General features: G+C 42.1%; 3 protein-coding genes across 6 annotated transcripts in view; 1 reads left to right on the top strand and 2 right to left on the bottom strand.

Moving 5' to 3' along the window:
• LOC131259622 (low-density lipoprotein receptor) overlaps positions 1-4,726 on the bottom strand; it is a 205,601-nt gene extending 200,875 nt beyond the window's left edge. The window contains exon 1 of the mRNA XM_058261161.1: positions 4,168-4,726. Within this exon, the coding sequence (XP_058117144.1) occupies positions 4,168-4,504 (337 nt within the window). The 5' untranslated portion in view covers positions 4,505-4,726. The remainder of the gene's footprint in view (positions 1-4,167) is intronic.
• A 4,550-nt stretch (positions 4,727-9,276) lies between these two features.
• Positions 9,277-16,600, bottom strand: LOC131261139 (isocitrate dehydrogenase [NAD] subunit gamma, mitochondrial). Of its 4 annotated transcripts, none has more exons than XM_058263068.1 (5): positions 16,450-16,600; positions 15,409-16,242; positions 15,133-15,319; positions 14,992-15,067; positions 9,277-9,639 (listed from the first exon to the last, which is right to left on the bottom strand). In XM_058263068.1, coding segments are annotated over exons 1-5 (1,155 nt in total). In that variant the 5' UTR covers positions 16,507-16,600; the 3' UTR covers positions 9,277-9,638. The 4 variants fall into 4 exon arrangements, with proteins under 4 accessions (XP_058119051.1, XP_058119049.1, XP_058119048.1 ...); XM_058263066.1 differs by lacking the exon at positions 9,277-9,639 and adding an exon at positions 11,177-11,591; XM_058263065.1 differs by lacking the exon at positions 9,277-9,639 and adding an exon at positions 12,800-12,936.
• A 691-nt stretch (positions 16,601-17,291) lies between these two features.
• LOC131261099 (nuclear RNA export factor 1-like) lies at positions 17,292-22,234 on the top strand. Its single transcript, XM_058263012.1, has 7 exons — positions 17,292-17,504; positions 17,607-18,478; positions 18,553-18,662; positions 20,560-20,596; positions 20,666-20,904; positions 20,989-21,157; positions 21,269-22,234. The coding sequence occupies exons 1-7, from the start codon at positions 17,417-17,419 to the stop codon at positions 21,728-21,730; spliced, it is 1,977 nt and encodes a 658-aa protein (XP_058118995.1). The 5' UTR covers positions 17,292-17,416; the 3' UTR covers positions 21,731-22,234.
• Positions 22,235-22,263: the final 29 nt, after the last annotated feature.

The raw sequence follows: 22,263 nt of genomic DNA, 5'->3' as shown, positions 1-22,263 counted from the left end.
TGGGCTGGCCAAGCCAAAGCCACGCATCCGATTTTCTGGTGTCGAGCGATGTTTGAAAGCCGCCGACTCGAGGCGTTTCCTGGGAAAACCGACGCGACGCCAGTGCAATGATTCCAGGCGGGACTGATGCCGTTCTCACCAATCATTTAAGATCCCTCCGGTCCTGCTTCCACCGGGGAATCGGCAACAGCGGCCGGGCACTATTTGTCTTGGCGAGAAAATGAACGAACGAGGACAATTTAGAGCGAAATTAATTGGCCTTCGTCAGAAGCGCTAGCTTCGTCGCTGCAGAACCTCCTCCAAGCCCTAGCGTAGAGGCGATCAATAAATTCTGAATGACGAGTGAAGGCCAAATCTTGATAAATAACTAAAATTTAATTAAAACTCCAATGCATCAAGATTAGTGCTCTTCCATCGTGCAATGCGGCCCATTTGGGCACGTTGAGCGAAGTGTTGGCGATACGAATCGATTCCGGACACGGAAAACGATGTCATTTAAAAGTATAAATCAATTTATAAATATTTGATCCGAACACTGGCCCGTTGATGATTCGCTATTCTGATGAGTAGCACTAATTCATTTGGTGGATAGACAGAATGGGTAATGGGTTGAAAACAAATCAGGTTGCGTAATAGAACATGATTTTTTTTATTATGGTTGCGTAATAGAACATGATTTTTTTCCAAGAACACGCAGCCAAATGTGTAGCCCAATTTTCCTGTTTTATTGAATTTGTAAATTTTATCTTCCATCAAAATCTTGTAATTTTCAAAGCAAGTAACGAAACAGGACGTGTTTGTTGTCGCCTTTAGGAAATGCATCAACAATTCATAAAAGTGCATTCTTTCACGATTTCAGGCGGCCTTTTATTGAAGAAAGAGGAACTAAGAAGATGCTGCGCCGCCGTTTATCTTATTTCAGATAACTTAAGACTCCAGACGTGAATATTTTCACGTGCTCCACACGAAAAAACCTTTAGATATTTGGTTTTGTTTTTGGAGAAAAGAATTAACGAACTACGACAAGTTTTCGCGCATGATTTTTTTTTTTTTTTGAAACATATGAAACAATTTACGAAAACAAAATTTGTATTTCATGTTATCTGCATATTTTTGCCTCCCAAAATTACAACATGCTGCGCGCAAAATGCATCAAGAAAACGTCTGACGAACGAAGATAAATCGATCGGCTAAATAAAACATCGCCTCACAGCTGGTGGCAAGACGAGATGGGCGTAAAGTTTTAACCCCGCATGGGTTTACGATCATGTTGTTTCGACCGAAACGCAGGCAGCACCGGCGCAATCCACGAGAACCCCAAGAATGCGCTCTAATGAACGAGAAGATCCACACTCGCGCTGCACTTATGCGCGCAGCATAAACATATGGCGCGAACGCGGGTTTCTTGGTTTACTCGTCTGTTTCGCTTCCGACGGCTTTGTACGGATCGGTGGTAGGGGCCATTTGGAAGGGAGGCGGAAGGTATAGCCGTTGGTACGGGAGCGCATGGATTGGAATTATTGACCGTAAAAACGCAGCACAACGAGCAACACACGGTCCATAATGATGAGAAGTACCAGGGGAGGGCATTCAGACAGAACCACGTGCTGTTGTGCTTCGGAAAATCATAAATACCGGCGAGCGCAGCGGCCGGTACGGAAAACCCAAAACATAAGCGAGGCCAGTTCGGAAGAACGACGATGCCGCCTTTCAGCCGAGCTGAGGCTGGGGTGTTTTCAGTTCAGACCAATGATGAAGAAGACTCGGTTCGGAATATTCTTTACCGCGCGGTCAAACGATTGATTGCCCACTAATGAACTTGTAAGAACGTTTTGCAGAAGAATCGAAACGTTTACGAAATGGAATGATTTACAAACATATTTTCGGAATTATCCTTTACCGCTAAATGTATTGATTGCGCTTTTCTTGCGACAAGTGTGAGGCACGGTAACAGCTTGGTATGTAACCCAATTTTTTCAACCTTTTAATAAGAAATTATTGCCAAATATTGCTTTGTAAACCCTTCAAAAAGGAAAAGTGATCTACAAGGATTTCTGCTTTGCAAAACGTTTAAACACTTTTTATACTGATAACCCTATTCTACGCTCCTACTTTCAGCCCTTTACAACGCTTTTCTAATAAACTTCTTCGAGCGATGTATTTTATTACACATTTTCTATTAAATAAAACACTGTAAAGGGATAATTTTAGGTTGTAATGAAACTTAATTTCGTAAAAAACTTTCGTAACTACCGAAGGGACAATATTAGCCCAGAGTTTTATCAGAGCAAGCAGCAGAATCTCCAATACAGAAACAATGTGTCCGAGGAATAACTAATTTAAAATACGCATGTGAAGATAATTAAACATTTTCGAGTAGATGAAAGAGCTCATTTTAGATTGGAATGAACCTCAAATTCGTAAAAAAATTCATAACTAAAAAAGAAACTATGTTGGCCCATACTTTTAGCAAGGCAGAATCTCCAATACAGGAACAATGTGTCTGTTGCATAAGTAATTTAAAACACGCATGTCAATAAAATAAAACATTTGCGATTAGATAAAACACAATAAAGGGCTAAATTTAGATGCACCAAATTTACGTACTTGGTGTGCTTAGGAATATCATATATGATTATGACGGCATGGTTGATTTTTAAACTGGGAAAATATGCTAAATCTTTACAATGACGGTGGTATCACAAATAAATAAAATAAATAAATAACTAAAACTAACGTCAAATGGACGCACTGGCATGATTATTGTAAAAAGTTGTAGAAATTCATTTTCTCATATCCGTGGCTCTTGCACAGTCGTGTTTTTACATCGAATCGACTTATTAAAAAATACGCTTCAAGTGTATTATGAACACCCAAGACGTAGAGGAGGGGATAAAAGCTGTTACCCACGCCGTTCATTTTCTCGATCGATAGCAACATCCTTGAACCCACTAAAACCCGCCAAGGATGTGGGCCGTGGTAGCAGCGAAGGGGGAATAAAAATACCAAAAAAACAGGATAGTAACAAGTGCGAAAGAATTAAACAAAAGGCAAGCAACGTGAAGTTTGAAACATGACGCAAACCATACGTTCTCGCTACACTGTGTTGTGGCTGTTGCTGGCGATCGTGATGCTTTGAACGATGATGTAAATGAGATGCACGATGCATGCACACATGTTAATTAGTTTGGACGTCTTTTCCGCCCTATCATGTTCGTTTGCTACAGGAAAATGGAACATTTTCTTTAGCTCAACTTTATCCTTTCCCATTCTCACCGCCCCTTAACGGTTTGCGGAAGAGCTTTTCGTGCGAGAACTCTTGTATGAGTACCTTTTGCTTTCGACGATGGTATGGGCTTCCCTTGAGGAGTGTTACGTTTTTAAATAAATAAATAAATTGCTCGGGAGGATGCAGAGGAAACTTTTTCGTAACAAAGTTCGTACAAAATCAGAAAGCGAATATTTTGTCCATATTCGGTTTTTACCCCTTGTTTTACGGTGTGTTACAGTGGAGAAGAATATTGTATACAGTATTATACGAAAATGTTCTATGCCATGCTCAGCCAATGAAACGTGTATTCGCATTAGAGCCCTTTTTAAAGCCCTTATGAGCTCCTTTTGTATAGCTTATTATTTATGAAAAAATTTAAAAGTTCGGGTTTGAATGCATTACTTCAAATGAGTGATAACTAAAGCCTTTCCCTAATGCTGAAGAACCTTGAAGCTAATAGAAGCATTTTAAACACGTTTCATGCATAACCATATGCGACAAACGAAATATGAAATAATGATGCGGTGGAAAAATTTCTCCAAAGACAAAATCTTTTGCGACGAAACAGAAACACTATCTCTCATCGCAATCGATTATTTATTTGCAAAAAAAACGGCAAAAAACCTTCCCCATTCGAGAGAAATCCAGTGAATGCAAGATCGAGGGGTCCGTATATACCTAACGCAATGGAAAAGAGGAACATCAAACGCTTCGATGATTTAGAAAAATATGTATGCAAAAGAAAAAACACACGACGCCATGAAAAGATTGTAAGATGCTTGATGCTGTTAGGATGGTTTCGGTCCGCCCTGCACACATCAAAGATGCAAAAGGTTACCCTTACCCAAGGACCCCCATTGAAAGGGAAAAGCGGATTTGTGTCTGGAGGAACTTACATTCGATGGGGAATCCGGTCGTCGCTTTCGCCGTCAGGACGCTGTTGATGGGCGGAACCCCCGGAACCCGGACGCCAGTGGCGGTGGAGCCGTTGGTCGGGACGGTGAACGATGGTTTCTGTTTCGGTGCACCGATCGGTTCCTTGCCATCCGCCGATGCGACCGCCGATTTCTGCTCCGGGATCATGTTATGCTTCAGCACCTGCTGCTTGGTGAGCGCTTCTTCCATTGCCAGCTTTTCCAGCCGCTCACTGCCGGCCGCCGCCACCAGCGGCACAAGGACGAGCAATGTCAGGAGCCACGGTGGCCTGGCGGTCGCCATTTTCTGACGCCCCATAACGCGACTCAAGCGGGGATGTCACTCCAGGGATGGCACACGCGGGAGGAAATCTAGCAAATACTTTACCCGATACTTGGTTGACCCGAAAAAGGGGAGCGAACCCTTCGTTTCTTTTTTTTATATTATTTGATTTTTCACTTTAGATACGTACACACACGTGTTTTATTTCGCACGAAGCACTATGAACGATTACTTCTACACCACAGAATAACACACACACACAAGGAATACCTATAACATTTTTAAAACGCACAAGAAATTGGATTTTAGAAAACAATAATACTTTCCAAACAACCACACAAGAATAGCAATGCTAATAAATTCAATCAAATGATGTAAACACAAAATTTAGCAATGAACCACAATGAAAGTAAATCAAATTTTGAAACTTCAACCACACGTCAAATCGGTCCGTTGTCCTGCAACGCTTCCCACGGTCAGTTCGGCAACCGACTGAATGGCTGCGAGGCTTTGGATTTGTTTTGGCATCGCAACCCTTTCCAGCGTCGATATCACACTTCTTATCACACCCGGTCACTCAGCGCCATTAGGGACATTCGGGACCCTTTGTTTCTTGGCACGAGCTTGAACACTCCATCGACCGTATCGTGCAAGAAATGGAGCAAAAAAAAAACCAAACGAACGATTGATTTGCATCCACCGATTGGAACGGGTGGCTCCAGCTTCCCAGCAGCGTACCGTTGCACGGAAGACGGTGGTTGCGTGCTGGTGGTCCACACTTATCACTTACCAGCGGTCCGGCCGTGAGTGACGCAACCTTTTCCGCAAGAAAAGGATCTCCAGCATCCTTGCTTCCGACGCGGTGAAAGCATTCGCTTGCGTGACTGGGGAAACGTGTGTACGTGTGCTGCACGAACACAGGCTTACGGTCGCGGCCACGGCACACCTACACAAGCGCTGGGTTAGCTTCCCCTCCGAGGGTGAGTGACGCGGCACAGATTCACGATATGGCCACACCACCGGTAAAGATTCATCCGATGCGTAGGGAAAGGTGAGGTACTTTGAACAGTAAAAAAACGCACCCGATTTTCGAACATGGTAAGTATTATTAAAAAATACTAAAAACGTTATTATTATTTCCACGTTTTAAGAAACCGTGGTGCAAAGTCATAACGCTAATAACCGTCCAATTTGACTATTTATGTTTACATTTATGTCTCCAAAACGAAATTGACTATCCCTATATTATTTCTAACGTCAAACTAAATTCCGTTTTGTTGCATAAACGTTTTAATCAATGTTTAAATATAGCATAGTTTGTTTATGTGGCTCGACATCCCGTAGCGGAACAAGGCCTCTCTCCGAAGAGAATGTCTGTGACCGAAAGACGGTATATTATAGATCGGTGGTCAACCGCTCGTAATACCGGAGGGTATCAGACTCGAGATTCGATCCCACACCTGTGGCTTGGTGTTTCCTTGCGCTGCAGCTGCGCCATAGGCACCCCCAATAAGCATAATTTACACGGAAGATATTTGAGGGTATTTTAATCGGGAGCGCGGAAACGATACGAACTGTCAGATTTCTCGTCGCGGTCCCATACAAAAGGTAAACAACACCTTTGAAAAAAGCGAAAAAATGGCTAGCCGCGTCGTTTCGTTTCCGCGCATCGTCTCGACACGTAGGTGGCGTCGTTTTGGATCGTCGAGATGGCCAGCCATTTTTTCGCTTTTTTCAAAGTGTTGTTTACCTTTTGTATGGGGCAGTGTCGAGAAGTGTATCGTTTCCGCGCTCCCAATTGTAATACCCTCAATTGTTATGCCCATAGGCACAACCTAGAGCTGGCTTTGTTTTTAAAAGCTTTATTGTCACGCATTGCTTTGGTAGGTGTATTTTTCCTTACACAAGCCGGTGCATATTGCAACCAACTGAGGACGTTTTGTGAAACCTATCCTTATACCTTCTCTCATTTCTAACATGTAAATACCCTAAGACTGCTGCGAAATCTTACAGAACCTGGCATTTCTAACTCGTTTACTCTGCTCTTTTTTTCAATCCTAAGTCGTGCAATATAAGATAGATTGATAAAAGCCAAGATTAATGAACCAATTTCACCAAATCCCAGCTAAATGCAAGTCTTTGCAACCTACCCAAGTGGTTCATATTGCCCCACTTCGTCCTACATTTCGACTTTTAGCTACGCACTACAACTGCTTGATGCTCTGGCAAGCGGCAAAACTACGGGGTTTTTTTTTTCAACCCGCGTGGGATAGACAAATACCATTGAGGTAAAGTCAAGATAGCTTTTGTTGTAATTTCTAGGACTCAAGAAATCATACTACAGAAAACGGTCATCCTATTTTTCTCATAATTATTTATTCAATATTAACGAATCTAATACTGGCTGACGTAGCCCATTTGCAGATCTACATTTTATTCCATGAATTTGATAGTAGTTATATCACAATATTTAGTATAGATTTGTATTTAGTATAGATTTTTGTATAGAAATAATCGTCAAACCAGGTTAAGGAAACGTTACAACTTAAGACAATGTTTCTTTTTCTTCTTATTTTAAGTAACGAACCTCTTCGGTTGGTAATTAAAAGGTATTAGATTTTGTACTTCGCGCCATTCTGACTTCAGTAACGTTTCATTCCCTTCCACCGAGGGGTGCCTATATCTTATTTATCTTTTAAAATGATATCTTCATCAAGTGTAGTGATACGTTTTATTTTCAATTATATATCAATTACACCTAATGCTTAAAAAATAAGAAGTCTATCTTAACGAAAGAGAGCTGCGAGCTTTTTTCTGATAGTGTCAGTATTATGTATACGAATAGCAGAGTTAAGAAAAAGTGTATGAAAATCTTGCCAATTTAATGAGTTAAGAAGTTGAATGTGCAAGTTTAGCAGTGTATCCTCCAACATTATCTAGCATCAATCGATGCTCTTAAACCAGTCACTGCCGGCATCCCTGTTCCAAGCTTGGTTCCAACCGTATGGTTTCTATAATCGATTTTTTTTAGAATTTAAGCTACTAACTTGGTGAATACACCAAATCTTTTGAGGTTAAATTTCTTTTGCAAAACGTTCCTTTCGCTTATGCACCGCTTTACCCCACGTTACTTTACCGGTGGCCTGAACTGGTGTGTACGCGACTCGCGATACGCGGTTTCTCCTTTTCCGGCGCCATACCTGGTCGGTGCGAACAATTGAATTTTCTCTCAAGAGAGATGGACGGTCCGTACTGTGTACACCTACTGCCACACACAAACACATCCAACCACGTGTGGTTAGAGCAAAAAAAAAATAGCACCTGGGACCGCGTTATTCCGAGTAGCTCGCGGGCTCACGATTCGGTCCACGGCTTGCTTTGCTCGTTCCTCGAACATCATCTCTCTTTTCTCTCATCTACCCAATTTTTTGACAGCTACAACACAACACCGCTCCGACGATTTATCCGATGCTGCAGTGTGAAAAAAGTAGGTAGCCGTGCACACCAATTCCCATGGCACAGGAAAACAAACTTTTCCTGTGCATATCAACCAGCTTATGCTTTCGAGAACATACACACGTCAGAGGTTTCTTCTGTTATGCAGAGCAAGCAAAACGATTCTGTTAGGCACCGGTGGTATTTTCGATTGTTGCCTCAAAGGCATCACCGATCAACACCTTTTCTCATGATTCCACGCATTCACATTCACGCACACTTGCACTTGGGTCAACCTCATCGTACGATGTTGAGATGAACCAGCCAGGACCACGAGGACCATCTCCGTATCGTAGGCATCCGGACCGGAGAGCCGGAGGTGGCTGAGGAGACATCGGAGACACTGCTCCACTAGATACCTTGTATATTACCACACAAAAACCCCAATAGAACGTACACTTTAAACGATGGACATAGGTGACGATTCGATTGCACACAGCATCCAGCAAGCAAGTGCTCTCTAGGAGCAGCGAGGTGCAATGCGATTTCACAGATAGAAACGGAACTTTTTTTCCGTAACTCCCGTATCTTAATTACGCAAACAGTAGTTCGATGCGTAGACGGCACACGAGCACACACAAACTCTGCGTTCGTCACGATCCGACACCACGGAACGCTGTCGGTACACTGAGGCACCCACGACCTTCGGGGCCGTATAGCAAAACATCCACACGGCCATATTTCGCGGCACATGCGGCCTGAACTGCGCGCCGGCAAAAGCACCGCGCGGTCCCCTGCATCGTGATGAACACGTTTTGGCCGATGAACTTAAATATTCGAACCACGCAAACTTTGGGGAGGGAAAAATGATGAGCTGACACATTTTGCACATCGCAAAAGTATCTACTAGTTTTAGAACAATATATTAAAATCTTAAAATAATCGACCCTAAAAAGGGTTTTTTTTTCATTTATTTAAATAGATCCGATATTCGTCGAACAACTTTCACAGACCAACCGGTAAGCATCGAAATGAACATCGAAATCGGATCTTCCGGAACGTTCATCGCTGAGGGCCCCTACTTGAGCGTTGTTCATCGGGTTAACCCTTGGGTTGGCAGGGCACTGAAATATCCTTAATTTCTTTCCAATCGTCGATCCCAAGTGGCTACCCTTTTTGCAAAATAATTCTCTCGTAGGGAACCGCCAGCATGAACTCCTGAGTTCACCGTTATCTTATCATTGCCACAATTGAAAGTACCAATTACTCATTGGCCGCATCATTATGGTCAGTACAAGGTGACTTCCGTACCGAAAAAGTATCCGTTCCTCCCTCGAAAGTAGGAAAATGTACGTCGTCATCGTTTGGCAGTGCGTGACGGGCCGGGAGTGGCAACAGGTGAGAAAACACTATCGTACGATGTGCTTATTTACATTTTGCCTCAACACAACCCACCAAGTGGTTGTTTTTGCTTTTTGTTACGCCATCAATACGATCGCGGTCTCGTGGCGCACGGGGACTAGATTCGCCTCACGCTTCACAACCATCTTCTTTGGCTTTCGCCAGCTAAAGAAACGCACACATAAGATATACCCGATGGCTACCGTACACCTGTACCTGTGGAAATATCTAACCACGTTGCCGCCAGGCGTTTAGGCGTTCGAATACATCATCCACTGCGCCATTTGTCGACGAAATGCTTAGATGGCGACCAAAACATGTTTATTTGCAATGATCTAAAACAAAAAAGAAACAACAAAGGTAAATTGGTTAAGATTTACAGTAAATATCAATGAGTCACGTGAAACGGTTAGTATGGCAATGAGTCACCTGTTTCAGAGCACGTGTTGGTTTGATTTGTCAGCATTAATTAAATGCAAACATTTGCTTGCTGTGCAACAAACATTGCATTCACAGTCCAAAGTGTGCACCAAAAGTACAGAAATCAAATAATAACTAGATTTATTAGAGGTTTCTGCACTAAATTCTATTCTTCGGTTAAACTTATTTGCGAAACAGAGATGAACACTGATTTCAAAAACGTTAATCTTCAGCGACCGTGAATAAGATGATTAATTTACCCCAATAACAAAAGGAGATGGGCCGGAGAATGAACATTATATGAAAATAAAAGTAATATTTGCAGCAAACATGTTTGATGATTTCTACGTACCGTTGTAGAGCAATTTCTGAAAAATTTAAAGAGTTTGAAAATATACTTTAACTAAAGTTTACTATAAATTATAAAAGAAACAAAATTGTAGTATCTGCAACCTTTAGTGGAAATTTTAACAACAAATCGACAGTCTTTACTTCTCAAAATTACTTTCAAAACATCGCAGTTTCACATTCGAATAAATTGCAAGTATCTGCATGGAGTACATACACCCATTCCATAAACAGGTACTAAACGTATTCAGTTTATTCTGTAGAGGATTTTATTTTCCATCAATAATAAACAAAATCCGGATTCAAATGATTGTAACTATTTTGAATGTTAATTTTCCAATTGTGACTATTTTCAATGTGATTTTTTTAAATCATTGATGTCGAAGAATCGTCTACAAAGAATCAATTGAATAATTCACATTTGGTTATTTGTAGTACTAATTAAACCTGTTAAGTGCTAAAACCCAATCATACCAGAGGTGTAGAAGTATTTTTGCCTCTTTGTAACTTCGCATGTAATGAAGATGCTTTCTTTTTTAAAAAGGCTTTTGAAATATTTATTTGTATTGTTTTAAATAATGTTTCATTTTTGGATCCTAGACCTTTTACGGTGTGAAAGAGAAAGGTCGGATAGGAGAGGACCTAATTTTAGAGAAATTTGTTTATACCTTGCGAAAAAAATTTTAAAATGGCCTACTTGACCTCCATAAAAATACCTTTATATGTTTTTTTAAATATATTTATCAATCCATAACAGAGAAATTAAAAGTTAAAGACCGACAAATAAAAGAGACAAACACATTAAGGAGAAACAATACAATTAAAGAGACATAAAAATGTACATTTCATATCAACCACTTTGGAAAAGTATTCACTGTAATCTTTAAAATATATTAATTTTCCCCACAGTACATTATAACATTAAGAAACGCTACCTTATCAATGCTCGTAAACCAACGGCTGTAAATATATGTACAATATTAGTAATCAACGCCCCAGCACATTTTGTACTTCCTTTCGGAAGCTTTTCCAAGACCGTTACATTTAATTTTTGTAGTTGTTTTTTTTTTCTCAGAGCATGCAACCAAACCCATTTTCTTTTAAATTCATTTGTCAATTTTATTATCATACACTGCATTTATGTTTATTTTAATACTTCGCAGAGAATGGTTTACGTTCAGTATTTCTATATGGCCATAATAATTTAGATATAAACGGCTCTAAGTAACAGCCGACTAGTAAATTTGTTTTTGATAAGAATCGAAAGATAAAACCAATGTATACCCTGGAAAGCAGAACCCATATTCTGTTTGAGATTAATTCGTTTTGAGAATTTCAATGAAATTTATTACACATTTTATGCAAAGAAAATTATGACTAAAATCATAAATAGAACAATCCAGCTTCCAGATCCCTTTGCTTAAAGCATATGAAACTTTACTGACTCTGTTTAAAGCTTGGTATTTTGCTCCGTTGGTAACAATAAGCCACTGCAGTGCTGAAGATGTCCTCGTTTGCTCTGGGTAATTGTGGAGGATTCGATGGAAATATGGTACGGGTAATATTTTTGTTTAATTCCGAGTTTTGAAGGGAACAAAGAGAAAAGAAACGAATATAAATAATGGAAACACAGCCTGAACAGACAATCGCCCTCGGAAATGTGAGCTTTACGAAGACTACCGCCACATTAAAGTTTGAATTTCGGATTTCATAATTTGAGCCGAGAATTAATCGAAAAGAGTTATTTGTTGTAACAACTATAATTTCTTGTTTATGCTTTTCGTTTGAGCATTGGGGCTAGTTTTGCTCACAATTTTCGAAGAGAGATTTCATAAATCAAACATAACTTGGACCAAACAAGGGCGAACAATTTTAAAATATCGTTTACATACGCAACAAACTCTCAATAAAAACACACGAGAAAAAAACATTGCAATCACAAATATTTCACATAATTGACGATTTCACCTCAAAACAATCGCACACCGACCAAACCAAGTTATACCACCAAACCAAAAACGATGGGATTTTCTTTCTTTTCCTAAAGAATAAGTTTTCCTTTTTCCTTATAGTTAGCAAAGGGGAAGTCACATTAACTTAAGTTAAAACAAAAAATCAAACAGGATATAAAACAAACAATAACAGTTGAGTTGTGTATCAACGTTCAAGATTATTGTGGAATTTGATTTTAAATATTTGAAGTTGGGTAAGAAGGATAAGGAAATGCAATGATTCCAAAAACAAATCACGATTCTAACAAACAATTGAAATCAATAATTCATTAGAAAGGAAAAAGTACAAGTGAACAAACGGGAAAAAAATGAAAGAAACTTAATGAAACGCAATGACCAACGTCACAAAATAATTTAGAACACAAGGATAGGATGTATGTGCCTAATTCCAAAGACCCAAATGCTAGAATGTGTTATAGACTGGTAGCGGATACTTTTGCAAAGGAGAAATTTAGAAACCAGCATATACATAGTTTTTGTTTCAATTTGTTATTCCAATAATTTAGCCTAATATTAAAACCGTTCCGAAAAACTCCGCTCCCAACCTGCAGTCAATTTTGCGACCCGTTTTCCAGAGTGCCAGCGCCGATTGTTTCGTTTCCAGATTTTTGTTTTCCAGAGTCGTGACCGTGTTTAGGACTTAATTTTTGCCAATTTAAATTAACCCATTCACCAATTGTGTATGTGTGACAAACACCGTTCGGCAAATAGAAGAAGATACGGGACAGATGTTATGGGCCGGTTTAACAGAACGGAAATGGTTGTTAGGAAGTTCGAAGGAGGAAGTGGCTTTGGTTTAGGTTTTATGTCTGCTTTAACCTAGCTTCTCACATGTGCGCATACGCCGGGAACCTGTTAGAAAAAAAGGGGTGATGGAAAGATAGGTAAACCGGTGAAACACTCGACAATGGTACCAATTCAGTAGCGTTTGGGCAAGCTTGGTAACTTAAGCGAATAAAAAGCGACTTAATGTTTGAGCTGCTCCTGGTGCGCAATTGTAAGAAGTGCAAAAAAGGCCAGCATATGTACTGTGTATAGAATGACATTACCATGATTGCAGCCGACAAAAGCTGCATCCAACAGTATTTTTAACCCAATTTTTTGCCTAGACTATGATATCGTGTTTTTACATCAAAACGTGCTGTTACGGATGCCTGTTGAAAGAAGCCCTCCTCCAACGACGCACATGCTACATGCCACACAGTTAACAATACGCTGCCATCGGTTTCCTTCAGGCGCGTCTCCTTTTTACATCTCCTTAACAACACTCCTGTGCGTGAGAATTTTATTAGAGGGAAGAAAAAGAGCAGAATAACGTTTCGCAAAGCGAGCAGGGAAAAGGGGAGAAAAGGACGTTTAGGGAGGGTGGAAATATTGAAAAAATTGTGATTAGTGCAACATTGTCAGTATTAAATAAAAATCCAGTGCGTTCTATTCATCTCTACCGAACCATCGCATCGATGATAAGGAGCTATATCAAAAGCAAAACTTTGTCACAAAATTTGTCAGCAGTAGCTACGGATGTTGGCAACGTGGTTTGGGAAATAGGAACCAGAGTACTAACATCTATCGTGATAAATATAATTTTTATATAATAACAATATAAATGTAATCATAACTATGCTTTAATCTATGCGGCCTAACAGGATGCAATATATACAAATTAATAAGTAAATTGGCATGTAGAAATCAATAATTTACTACGCTACGTTTCAATAGAGAAGAAAGGATGTATGCAACATAAAAGAAATTGTGCAGAGAACATCCTAACCTATCTTGTATTGCTATCTAGTGCAAAGCCTGAAATAGTATTGAAGAAATACCCTAAAGCGATCAAAAACACAACAAAACAGAAAAACATGTATGAAACATACGGGAATTCTGGCGTGGAATGTGACAGTGAACTACAATATTTTTAAACAAACATGGTAACAAATAATAGCAAAAAAGTTTAAGTCTAAAAACTCTCTCCATTTAATACTAGTGAAGAAATATTTTTAAAGCATGAAACACACGTGTATCGGGATTCTGGTGGTTTATTATTGTCCTTATCCACAACCTATCCCATGGCTCTCCCGAAGCTTGAAAACCCGGCGGTGGGTCTGGTGATTGCAATTGATTTTATATACGGTGAACTACGAAAGTTATACGTACGCCTTAGTGTTAGCACCCTTTAGCATGAACCCGAAAAAGCTGATCAGAACGAGGAACGCATAGGATTTTCTTTGTATCGAACAGGTTATGAGTGTTTTGCACCGTCCCCCGGAGGTGCTGGAGGGTTTCCTCGGCGTGCCTAAATATTATGCAACAGCCCATGTTGCCTGGTTATCACGGGCGTAAGCGGGTTAGTGTACATATAAAGGTGGGATATAAGAGAAGGAAAACACATAGGACAACCATGTTAGCGAAAATTTAGATTGTACAGCGATTGTGCGGATTTAATAAAAATCGTTTGTAAAACACGTGATAACACAGCAATAGAGAAAACAAACAAATAAATCTCCAATGTGACACCCACATCGCAAAACGAATAAAATGAGTTTGGATGAATTTGCTTTGAACTTTACTTCTTTCAAATGGCGAACAACCGTACAAAACCATGCTCTCTTTAATGGAAGCTGCACTTCATATGAATGTATCCTGAAGGTACTTTGGGGATGATCTTTGAAGGAAGAAGTCTTATGAATGTATCTTAAGTTAAATGATAACTCTAAACTTAAACATCAAGTCACGCGCAACTCACAGACACACACAACGAGCTATTAAAACTATTCAAAAAATGAAAACATTATCTCTTCTGCTCTATCTTTCTATAGAACATGGCAAATAATGAATAGACAAACACAAAAGGAGAACGATGCATCGCAAACACGCACGGCATAGGGGCTTAAAGTTCCGACCACTTACCAGTACGTTCTCTTCTCGGCCAGATGCTTCAGAACGTTCTGGACGATATCCGTGCTTGTGTTGTTACCACCGAGATCTGAAACAAGCGTCGAAAGGTTGAAGACAGTGTGGCCTAAAACGAGTTCGCAAACGCAATCTTACCCGGCGTATGGACACCGTCAATATCGATGGTTTTGTGGAGGGCATCGGAAATACAATCGGCGTGATACCGGTGACCGAGATGGTACAGCATATCAACGGCCGCATTCAGCATGGCAACCGGGTTAGCGACGTTTTTGCCGGCAATGGCCGTACCAGTGTTACGAGTGCCTGGCTCGAAAACGGCATACTGCAAAGGAGAATGCATTAACGTAACGTAACGTAAAGGATTTACGGAACGCTGAATGTCGCTCGTGTGTGTTACTACTTCAAACTCACATGATCACCATAGTTACGACCGGAAAACAATCCAGCACCGCCTACCAAACCGCACAGTACGTTCGACGTAATACTTCCGTACAGGTTGGTCGTGTTCATCACGTCAAACTGGTGCGGATTCGAAACCAGCTGCATGCAGCAGTTATCGATAATCATATCGTTGTGTTGGATATCCGGGTACTCCTTGGCAATGTTCTTAGCCACCTTCAGGAACAATCCATCGGATAGCTTCATGATGTTTGCCTTGTGGATGGTTGTCACCTTCTTGCGGTTGTTGTTCTTGGCAAACTCAAACGCAAACCGGGCGACACGGGCCGCATTCTCGACCGTCACCACCTTCATGCTTTCCACCACACCGCGCACACTCTCGTGTTCCAGCATGGCGTACTCGCCCTCGGTGTTTTGTCGCACGATCACCACGTCCACGTTCGAGTGGTGCGCCGGAATCGCGTTGAACGACTTGCAATGCAGCACGTTCACGAACAGATCCAGCTCATTGCGGAGGGCCACGTTACGAGACAAAATGCCAGTGGCTTCCGACTTCGTTTCGATGTTTCCCTTAAGCGCAACACCATTGCGCTTGATGGACGTGATGGCGTACTCCAGGTCATCGTTTCCCTCGCTGGCCGGGTCGATGTCGACAATCTCAAAATCCACCGGCACGCCGGCAAACCGGAACACTTCGCGGACGTAGCTCATCAGCTCCGGGCCAATACCGCCGCCCGGCAGCATCGTAACCGTGTGGCGCCCACCATACTGCGCCTTGGGAATCACCTCCACCTTCCGCTGGACGGGATTCTTGTGCTGCAGCTCGAACGCTGACACCGCACAGTTCTGTGTTGCATTCGAGGAAAGAGTAAAATAGTATGGGTCAGCTTTCTTAAGGAGAGCTCTTGGACGTTCCCAAACCGTTTCCGAACGCCGTATCCAAATTATGTAACTTTTCTGTTTCAGTTCGTCCGCTGAACGACCGTCAACGAAAACACGGTGACCGAAATAATGGACGGCAAACAGTGACCATGCAGGCCGAACTATACTTACGCGCTTAATCAGGGGGGTAACCACATCCTGGCCCAGTCGGAACATTCGGAGTGCCATGTCGGTAGCGTTTGTGTGTTCTTTTCACGAAAAATTACGTTCCAAACCGCTTTTAGCACTCCAATATGATACCGCAAATGAAAACACGGGAAGACAGCAGAAACCACGGTGTAAACCAAAGACTGTGCTAGTGAAAGGTCAATGCGTATAGGATATTTGTGACAGCACAGGATTTGTTTAAATTTTAACGTTTTTTAACTTAGCAAAAAGTAAGAAGACCAACAAAATTACGCATGTGCCAGCTTCCAGCATTGAAATCGATAGCATAAAATTTAATTATAACTAGTGGAAAGTTGAGCTTGAAAGAAAAAATGTATAAGATATCAAACTAGACCACTGAAATCTTAATGTATACAATAACTCATGTAAAATAACACACTGCAAAGTTGATGTGGATTGACTCAGTACACATTTTATTGCACTTAGATCTTAAAAATTTTATATTCGAACTGTACAAACAATGGCGGATCACTAAATAGCTATGAACAGACCTTCCGGCTCTATATGCCTTTATTACCGATGACACTATCAAGATGTATATGAAAAAGATACATTATCGTCATGGTTGCTATAACAAAGCTGGAGTTGAAATCGATATTTTATTTGATTTCTACATCACAGATGCTTCCATGTTCTCCAAAAAATAATATTTAGTACATTTTCCACACGGAATCAACTTCTCGTCATTTCCTTTCATCTCTCCATTGGTTCACCAAAACACACTTCCTTGTTACACACCTTGGTCATGGCTGTCTTCAACTGTCAAACCGACGCTGTCATTCATCTACGTTCCATGAAATATCATAGATTCATGAAAAATCGTGTTGTGTTCTTTCTTTGTGCTAAGTGAGGTTTAAAGTCACTTTTTCGCACTGCGTGTTATTTCGTTACTGTTCGTTTGCAATCAAACATGCCGAGAAACATCCGCAACGGCAATTTCCGTGGTCGTGATAACCGTGGTGGCCGCTATCAAGGAGGAGATCGGCAATATGACGCAGGTACACGCTCATTTGCGCCGCCATTTTGATAAGTGGCATGACGAAACTTCTGAGTCCGCACGGACACAATGTTGATTATTTTTCTATTGCCTTACTTTTCAGGAAAACAAAGATATGATCACCATGACGATCGCACGGAACGTGATGATTATAACGATAGGAATCGGAACGACAGAAATATGACGGATGTGAAGCGAAGGGTCAGCTTCAAACCGTCCAACGGGAACCGTGGTAAAGGACGCATAACGGAAGGCCTAATTCGCGCGCACATCAACGATGACGACGAAGCGATGGCCGGTGATACCTACGACGGTGATCTCCGCACTTTTGTCAACAACCGGAAGAACGGTATCAGAAGGCGCAGCGGCTCGCCGATACCGCGTGGCGGACAAACCGGAAACATGAATCGTCCAAGGCTGGTCCAGTCAAACACCACTTGGTATGAAGTGAAGATACCGTACGGTCACAAGTACGACAAGGAATTCATACTACGCGCGATCCAACAGGCTATAAAGCCGAACGTATTCATTCCGCTGTACTGGCGGGTGATCGAATCGGCCGCCCTGTTCTACGTGGAGGATTTCAAGATTGCCGAATTGATTCAGAAAGCTAACCGCACCATCGAAACTCCCGATAGGCGTCGTTTGATACTTGTGGTGCGCAACAGCCAACCCAACAGTCCGGTAAACGATCAGCTAAAGGAACGCATGAAGCAGGCCATGCAGAAGCGATACAATCCGGCTACCAAAGCGTTGAACTTAGAGAAATTCCACGCGGATCCGGATCTAAGCGATATCTTCTGCGCTTTGGCTCGCCCGCAAATCATCCTGGCTGCTGTTGATATCATTTCCGAGCATATTCCCGAGCTGGAAGCGCTTAACCTTAACGATAACAAATTGTACATGCTCGATCATCTGCGGTCGATGGCAAACAAAATTCCCAATCTGAAAGTGTTATACCTCGCCAAGAATAAGGTGAGTCCAGAGAGTGTGAAAATGTTGACCAAAAGCACCGTATATACAACTTTGTTCCCTTCCCTTCCGCGCAGATTCCGTACATCAACACACTGGACAGCTTGAAGGCGCTAAAGCTGCGGGAACTCAACTTGGAGGACAACCCACTACGGCAACGCTACGAGGATCAAACACTCTACGTCAGGTATTTTACCCCTACTGGGATCACTTGAATGATATCTGGTCTTGTACTTGGCAGATATCGCGTCCCATGGATGTGCTGCGGGCATAAGCTTCGGCATCATCATCATCATCGTTTGGTGGACGGCGTTCGTTCGATATGAAGTAAGGTGCCTGGGTCGGTAATTCGTGGCGTCATCATCCCACGGTGCACGTTGCAGAGCACCGCGCAGGCGATACTTGCGTTTCGAAAGGGAAAAACGCCCCAACAATACCAACCGGTGGAGGAGTGATGAGACGGAGTCGTAGTTGAGAGCCTTAATATTGGGGACTAATCTTTGGCTCCTCTAGGGTTGAAAAGTGGAAGAAAATAATCTTGGCATATTTAGTGCAATTCAGTAGCCGACGCTTGAAAGCGACTACTTTATGCACTATTTTTCATTCTATTCACATCGAATTTAAACTTTATTTGACTATCAAAATTTAAATACCGGAGCATTCCCTAAAGTGCACACGATTGCAGCTATTTGGAAACCTCCTTCCCGAATATAACACACTGGTGAGTCCGATTTTGGTAGGTGCAGTAGGGATTCGTAAACAATAGGTCACCCGGTTCCGCTTATGTTGCTCATTAAAAGGTACGTCGTACGGTTTGTGTTGAGGTATATAGCATGCTGGAAGTGCTTTGCATCGAATTTCGAATCAGACAAATCTGTAGCAACGATGCTACAGTAGCATGAGACAAGTAGAGATGATGAAACGTGGTGAGCGCTGCGAGTATACACATAATAAAACCGTCTTTCGAAAGACCTCAGCCAAGATCCAACGCCAGCATTTCGTCCCGACACAGACGTGATGGACGAGTGAAACGTTTGACCGACGAATTTCGATAAATTATCGGATGAATATTGTGGAATTGATTCAACAGCTGTGGTGTAAAGGTTTAAGAAACCTGAATCGTTGAGCTCCGAATGCCGGATGCTTCCACGCCTGAAAGGGAACGTGGCTTGATGAAAATCAAGCGTCATTACTACTCCCCTAAGGGAAGGCAATGTTCTGCACGTCATATCAGATAATGGGAGAAAACAGCAACGAAAAGCCACATAAAAGGATGACACCGATCCTAGGCTCCATCCTGCGCCGAAGGCTCTCAAACGAAGAACCACATAAGCCTTTCTGCTACGCAGCGCCGATATGAATGAGAATAGATGATTTGTTCAGAGTCATCGTGACAAGACAAGACAAATATTAGGACGCTGTTGCTGGTTTTGGATCGATTCTAATACGTTTTTTGATCGAACAACCCATTAACTCTTTGCCACCACGAACGTTTCTTTTCTTGTTTCTGCCTTAACCATAATCCGAGTCGAAAATGTGTTTATTTATAGCAGTTGAATGCCTTTCAGTTCGCTTAATCAAGCCTTACACAAGCCTTACGACGTTCTCGCGTCCGTACAAGTTGCTGTGTGGTAGATAGTTATCTACCAAAATAAATTGTTTCCGCCTCTATGGTCACCTTCCAACATCGGCAAAACAAATGCAACCACAAACGCGTAAACAGGCGTCGGCATAGTGCGCGGAGGTGGAAACAGCTGCTCTCGTGTGTGACTTCAATCGAATCTGAATCCTAAATCTGCAGGAGTTCGGAACTCAACCTATTCAGGAGTTGCACGTGTGCGTTCACCACGTGTTTTAATTTGTTGCAGTAATTTCGACCGTTCTACCTTGCCTAAACTTCCCCTCTCATTGAGAAGTTATAACGTCTTCCTGGCACATTTGCTTTCGTAAAAAATCTTGATCCCTCTTCTTTTGTGGCGTATGTGTATCCGGTCGAACCGAAAGACACGCCGTCATTACAGGAAGGGGGAAGATTTGTAAGATAGGAAAGCATAACGTTACCTTTGTACTGTATCTATTTATAGTGAAGTGCGTAAACGGTTCCCGAAGGTCATCAAGCTGGTAAGCACATGCTCCTTGGTGCGCTCATCCGCATTGCCGATACTTTAAATACCTTTCTTTTTCGCTCAGGATAATATCGATCTGCCGCCACCGATCAGCTTCGACATCCCGGAGGATGATCAAAAGCAACCGCAGGCCAAAGCATCCTTCCTGGCCAACCCTGCCAGCACCGATCTGGTGCGCCAGTTCCTGGAGCAGTACTATGCGCTGTACGATTCCGACAACAGGCAACCTCTGCTGGAAGCCTACCACGAGCATGCATTGTTTTCGCTCACAGTCAACACGTACCATCAAAACAATCAGCAAAAGTAGGCATCTCACTAGACAAGGATTACTGAGACTAGGTTAAATGAGGTTAACTGAACGGTTTGTTTTTAATTGTTTTGTTTCAGATTGGGTGCCTACGTGTCTGCGAATCGTAACATCAAGCACAAAACTGACCTGGACACTCGGTGTCGGTTGCTAAAGCAGAGCCGCTTGCAAGTGGTATCGTACCTTTCGGAACTTCCGCCAACCAGGCACGATGTACATTCCTTCGCGGTGGATTTAACCTTTTTCACGGTAATTATTCCAATCCTAGAACGACTGGGAGTTTGTGGTTATGTTTGGAAACCTACCATTTATCACCTCTGTACGCGCGCGTGTGTCTTTACTTTTTGTACCTTTTTGCAGCCCCAAATGCTACTACTGACCGTGACGGGTGTGTTTAAGGAGCGTAAACCTGCCGGTCAGAATGAGCCGATGCGATCCTTCCACCGTACGATGGTGATCGTACCGGCCGGTGGTGGATTCTGTATCCGCAACGATATGCTGCACATCAACAACACGCTGTCAGTACAGGACGAGAAATGTTTCAAAGGGCCACGGCCGGCGGTGCCAACTCCACCGGGGGCAACGGCGGCGGCGGCGGTACCGGCAAATGTTGCGGGCCCTGCTGTGTTACCAACGACGGCGCCGGACGACAATACTAAGCTGCAGATGGTGCAGGCGCTAGCGGTCACGACCGGCATGAACCTCGAGTGGAGCAGACGCTGTCTGCAGGAAACGAACTGGGACTACGAGCGGGCCGAGTTTGCGTTTCGCGAACTGCAAAAACAGAATCAAGTCCCCCAGGAGGCATTCATCAAACAATGAGCACAAGTAGTTATGGATCGCGACTACTTTGTGCGTTCTTTTTTGTGAAGCTGTAAGCATAGACAAAGCTAACTCGTTTTGGGGGTTAGAATTAATTAGTTCACTTTTAATCTTAGCTGTACAGGTCACCGTATAGAAAACAACAGAATGCATTAGTTGAAAAGTATCAAGGCGATGAGTGGATGCGAGGTTGAAATAATTAGAGGATATGATTTCCGTTTTATAATCACATTTTTAACCAGTTTCGTACGCCACGCGGTGGCATCTTCATCACAACAATTTCCTATATTTTTCTGTTATTCTGTTTTAGAGATATTTCCCCCTTTTTTAAATATTTGCCAGCGTTTGATCACAGTTTTCGCAGTGGCGTATTTTGCACAATGGTTCCTTCAATGTTGTACGCGCTTTAAGTCTGCAATTTAACACATCTGTTATCATTCGCTGAGCATGCAATAAAGGCGATGATGATAGCTTATCTATTATCCATAATTAAAACAAAAACAATATCAATCATAGAACTAGAAGACTCGCTT

Source organism: Anopheles coustani, chromosome 3, assembly GCF_943734705.1.
Source record: "Anopheles coustani chromosome 3, idAnoCousDA_361_x.2, whole genome shotgun sequence".
NCBI classification, from domain to species: Eukaryota; Metazoa; Arthropoda; class Insecta; order Diptera; family Culicidae; genus Anopheles; species Anopheles coustani.
The sequence above is the reverse complement of the archived record's forward strand: the minus strand, read 5'-3'. Positions and strand labels throughout refer to the sequence as shown.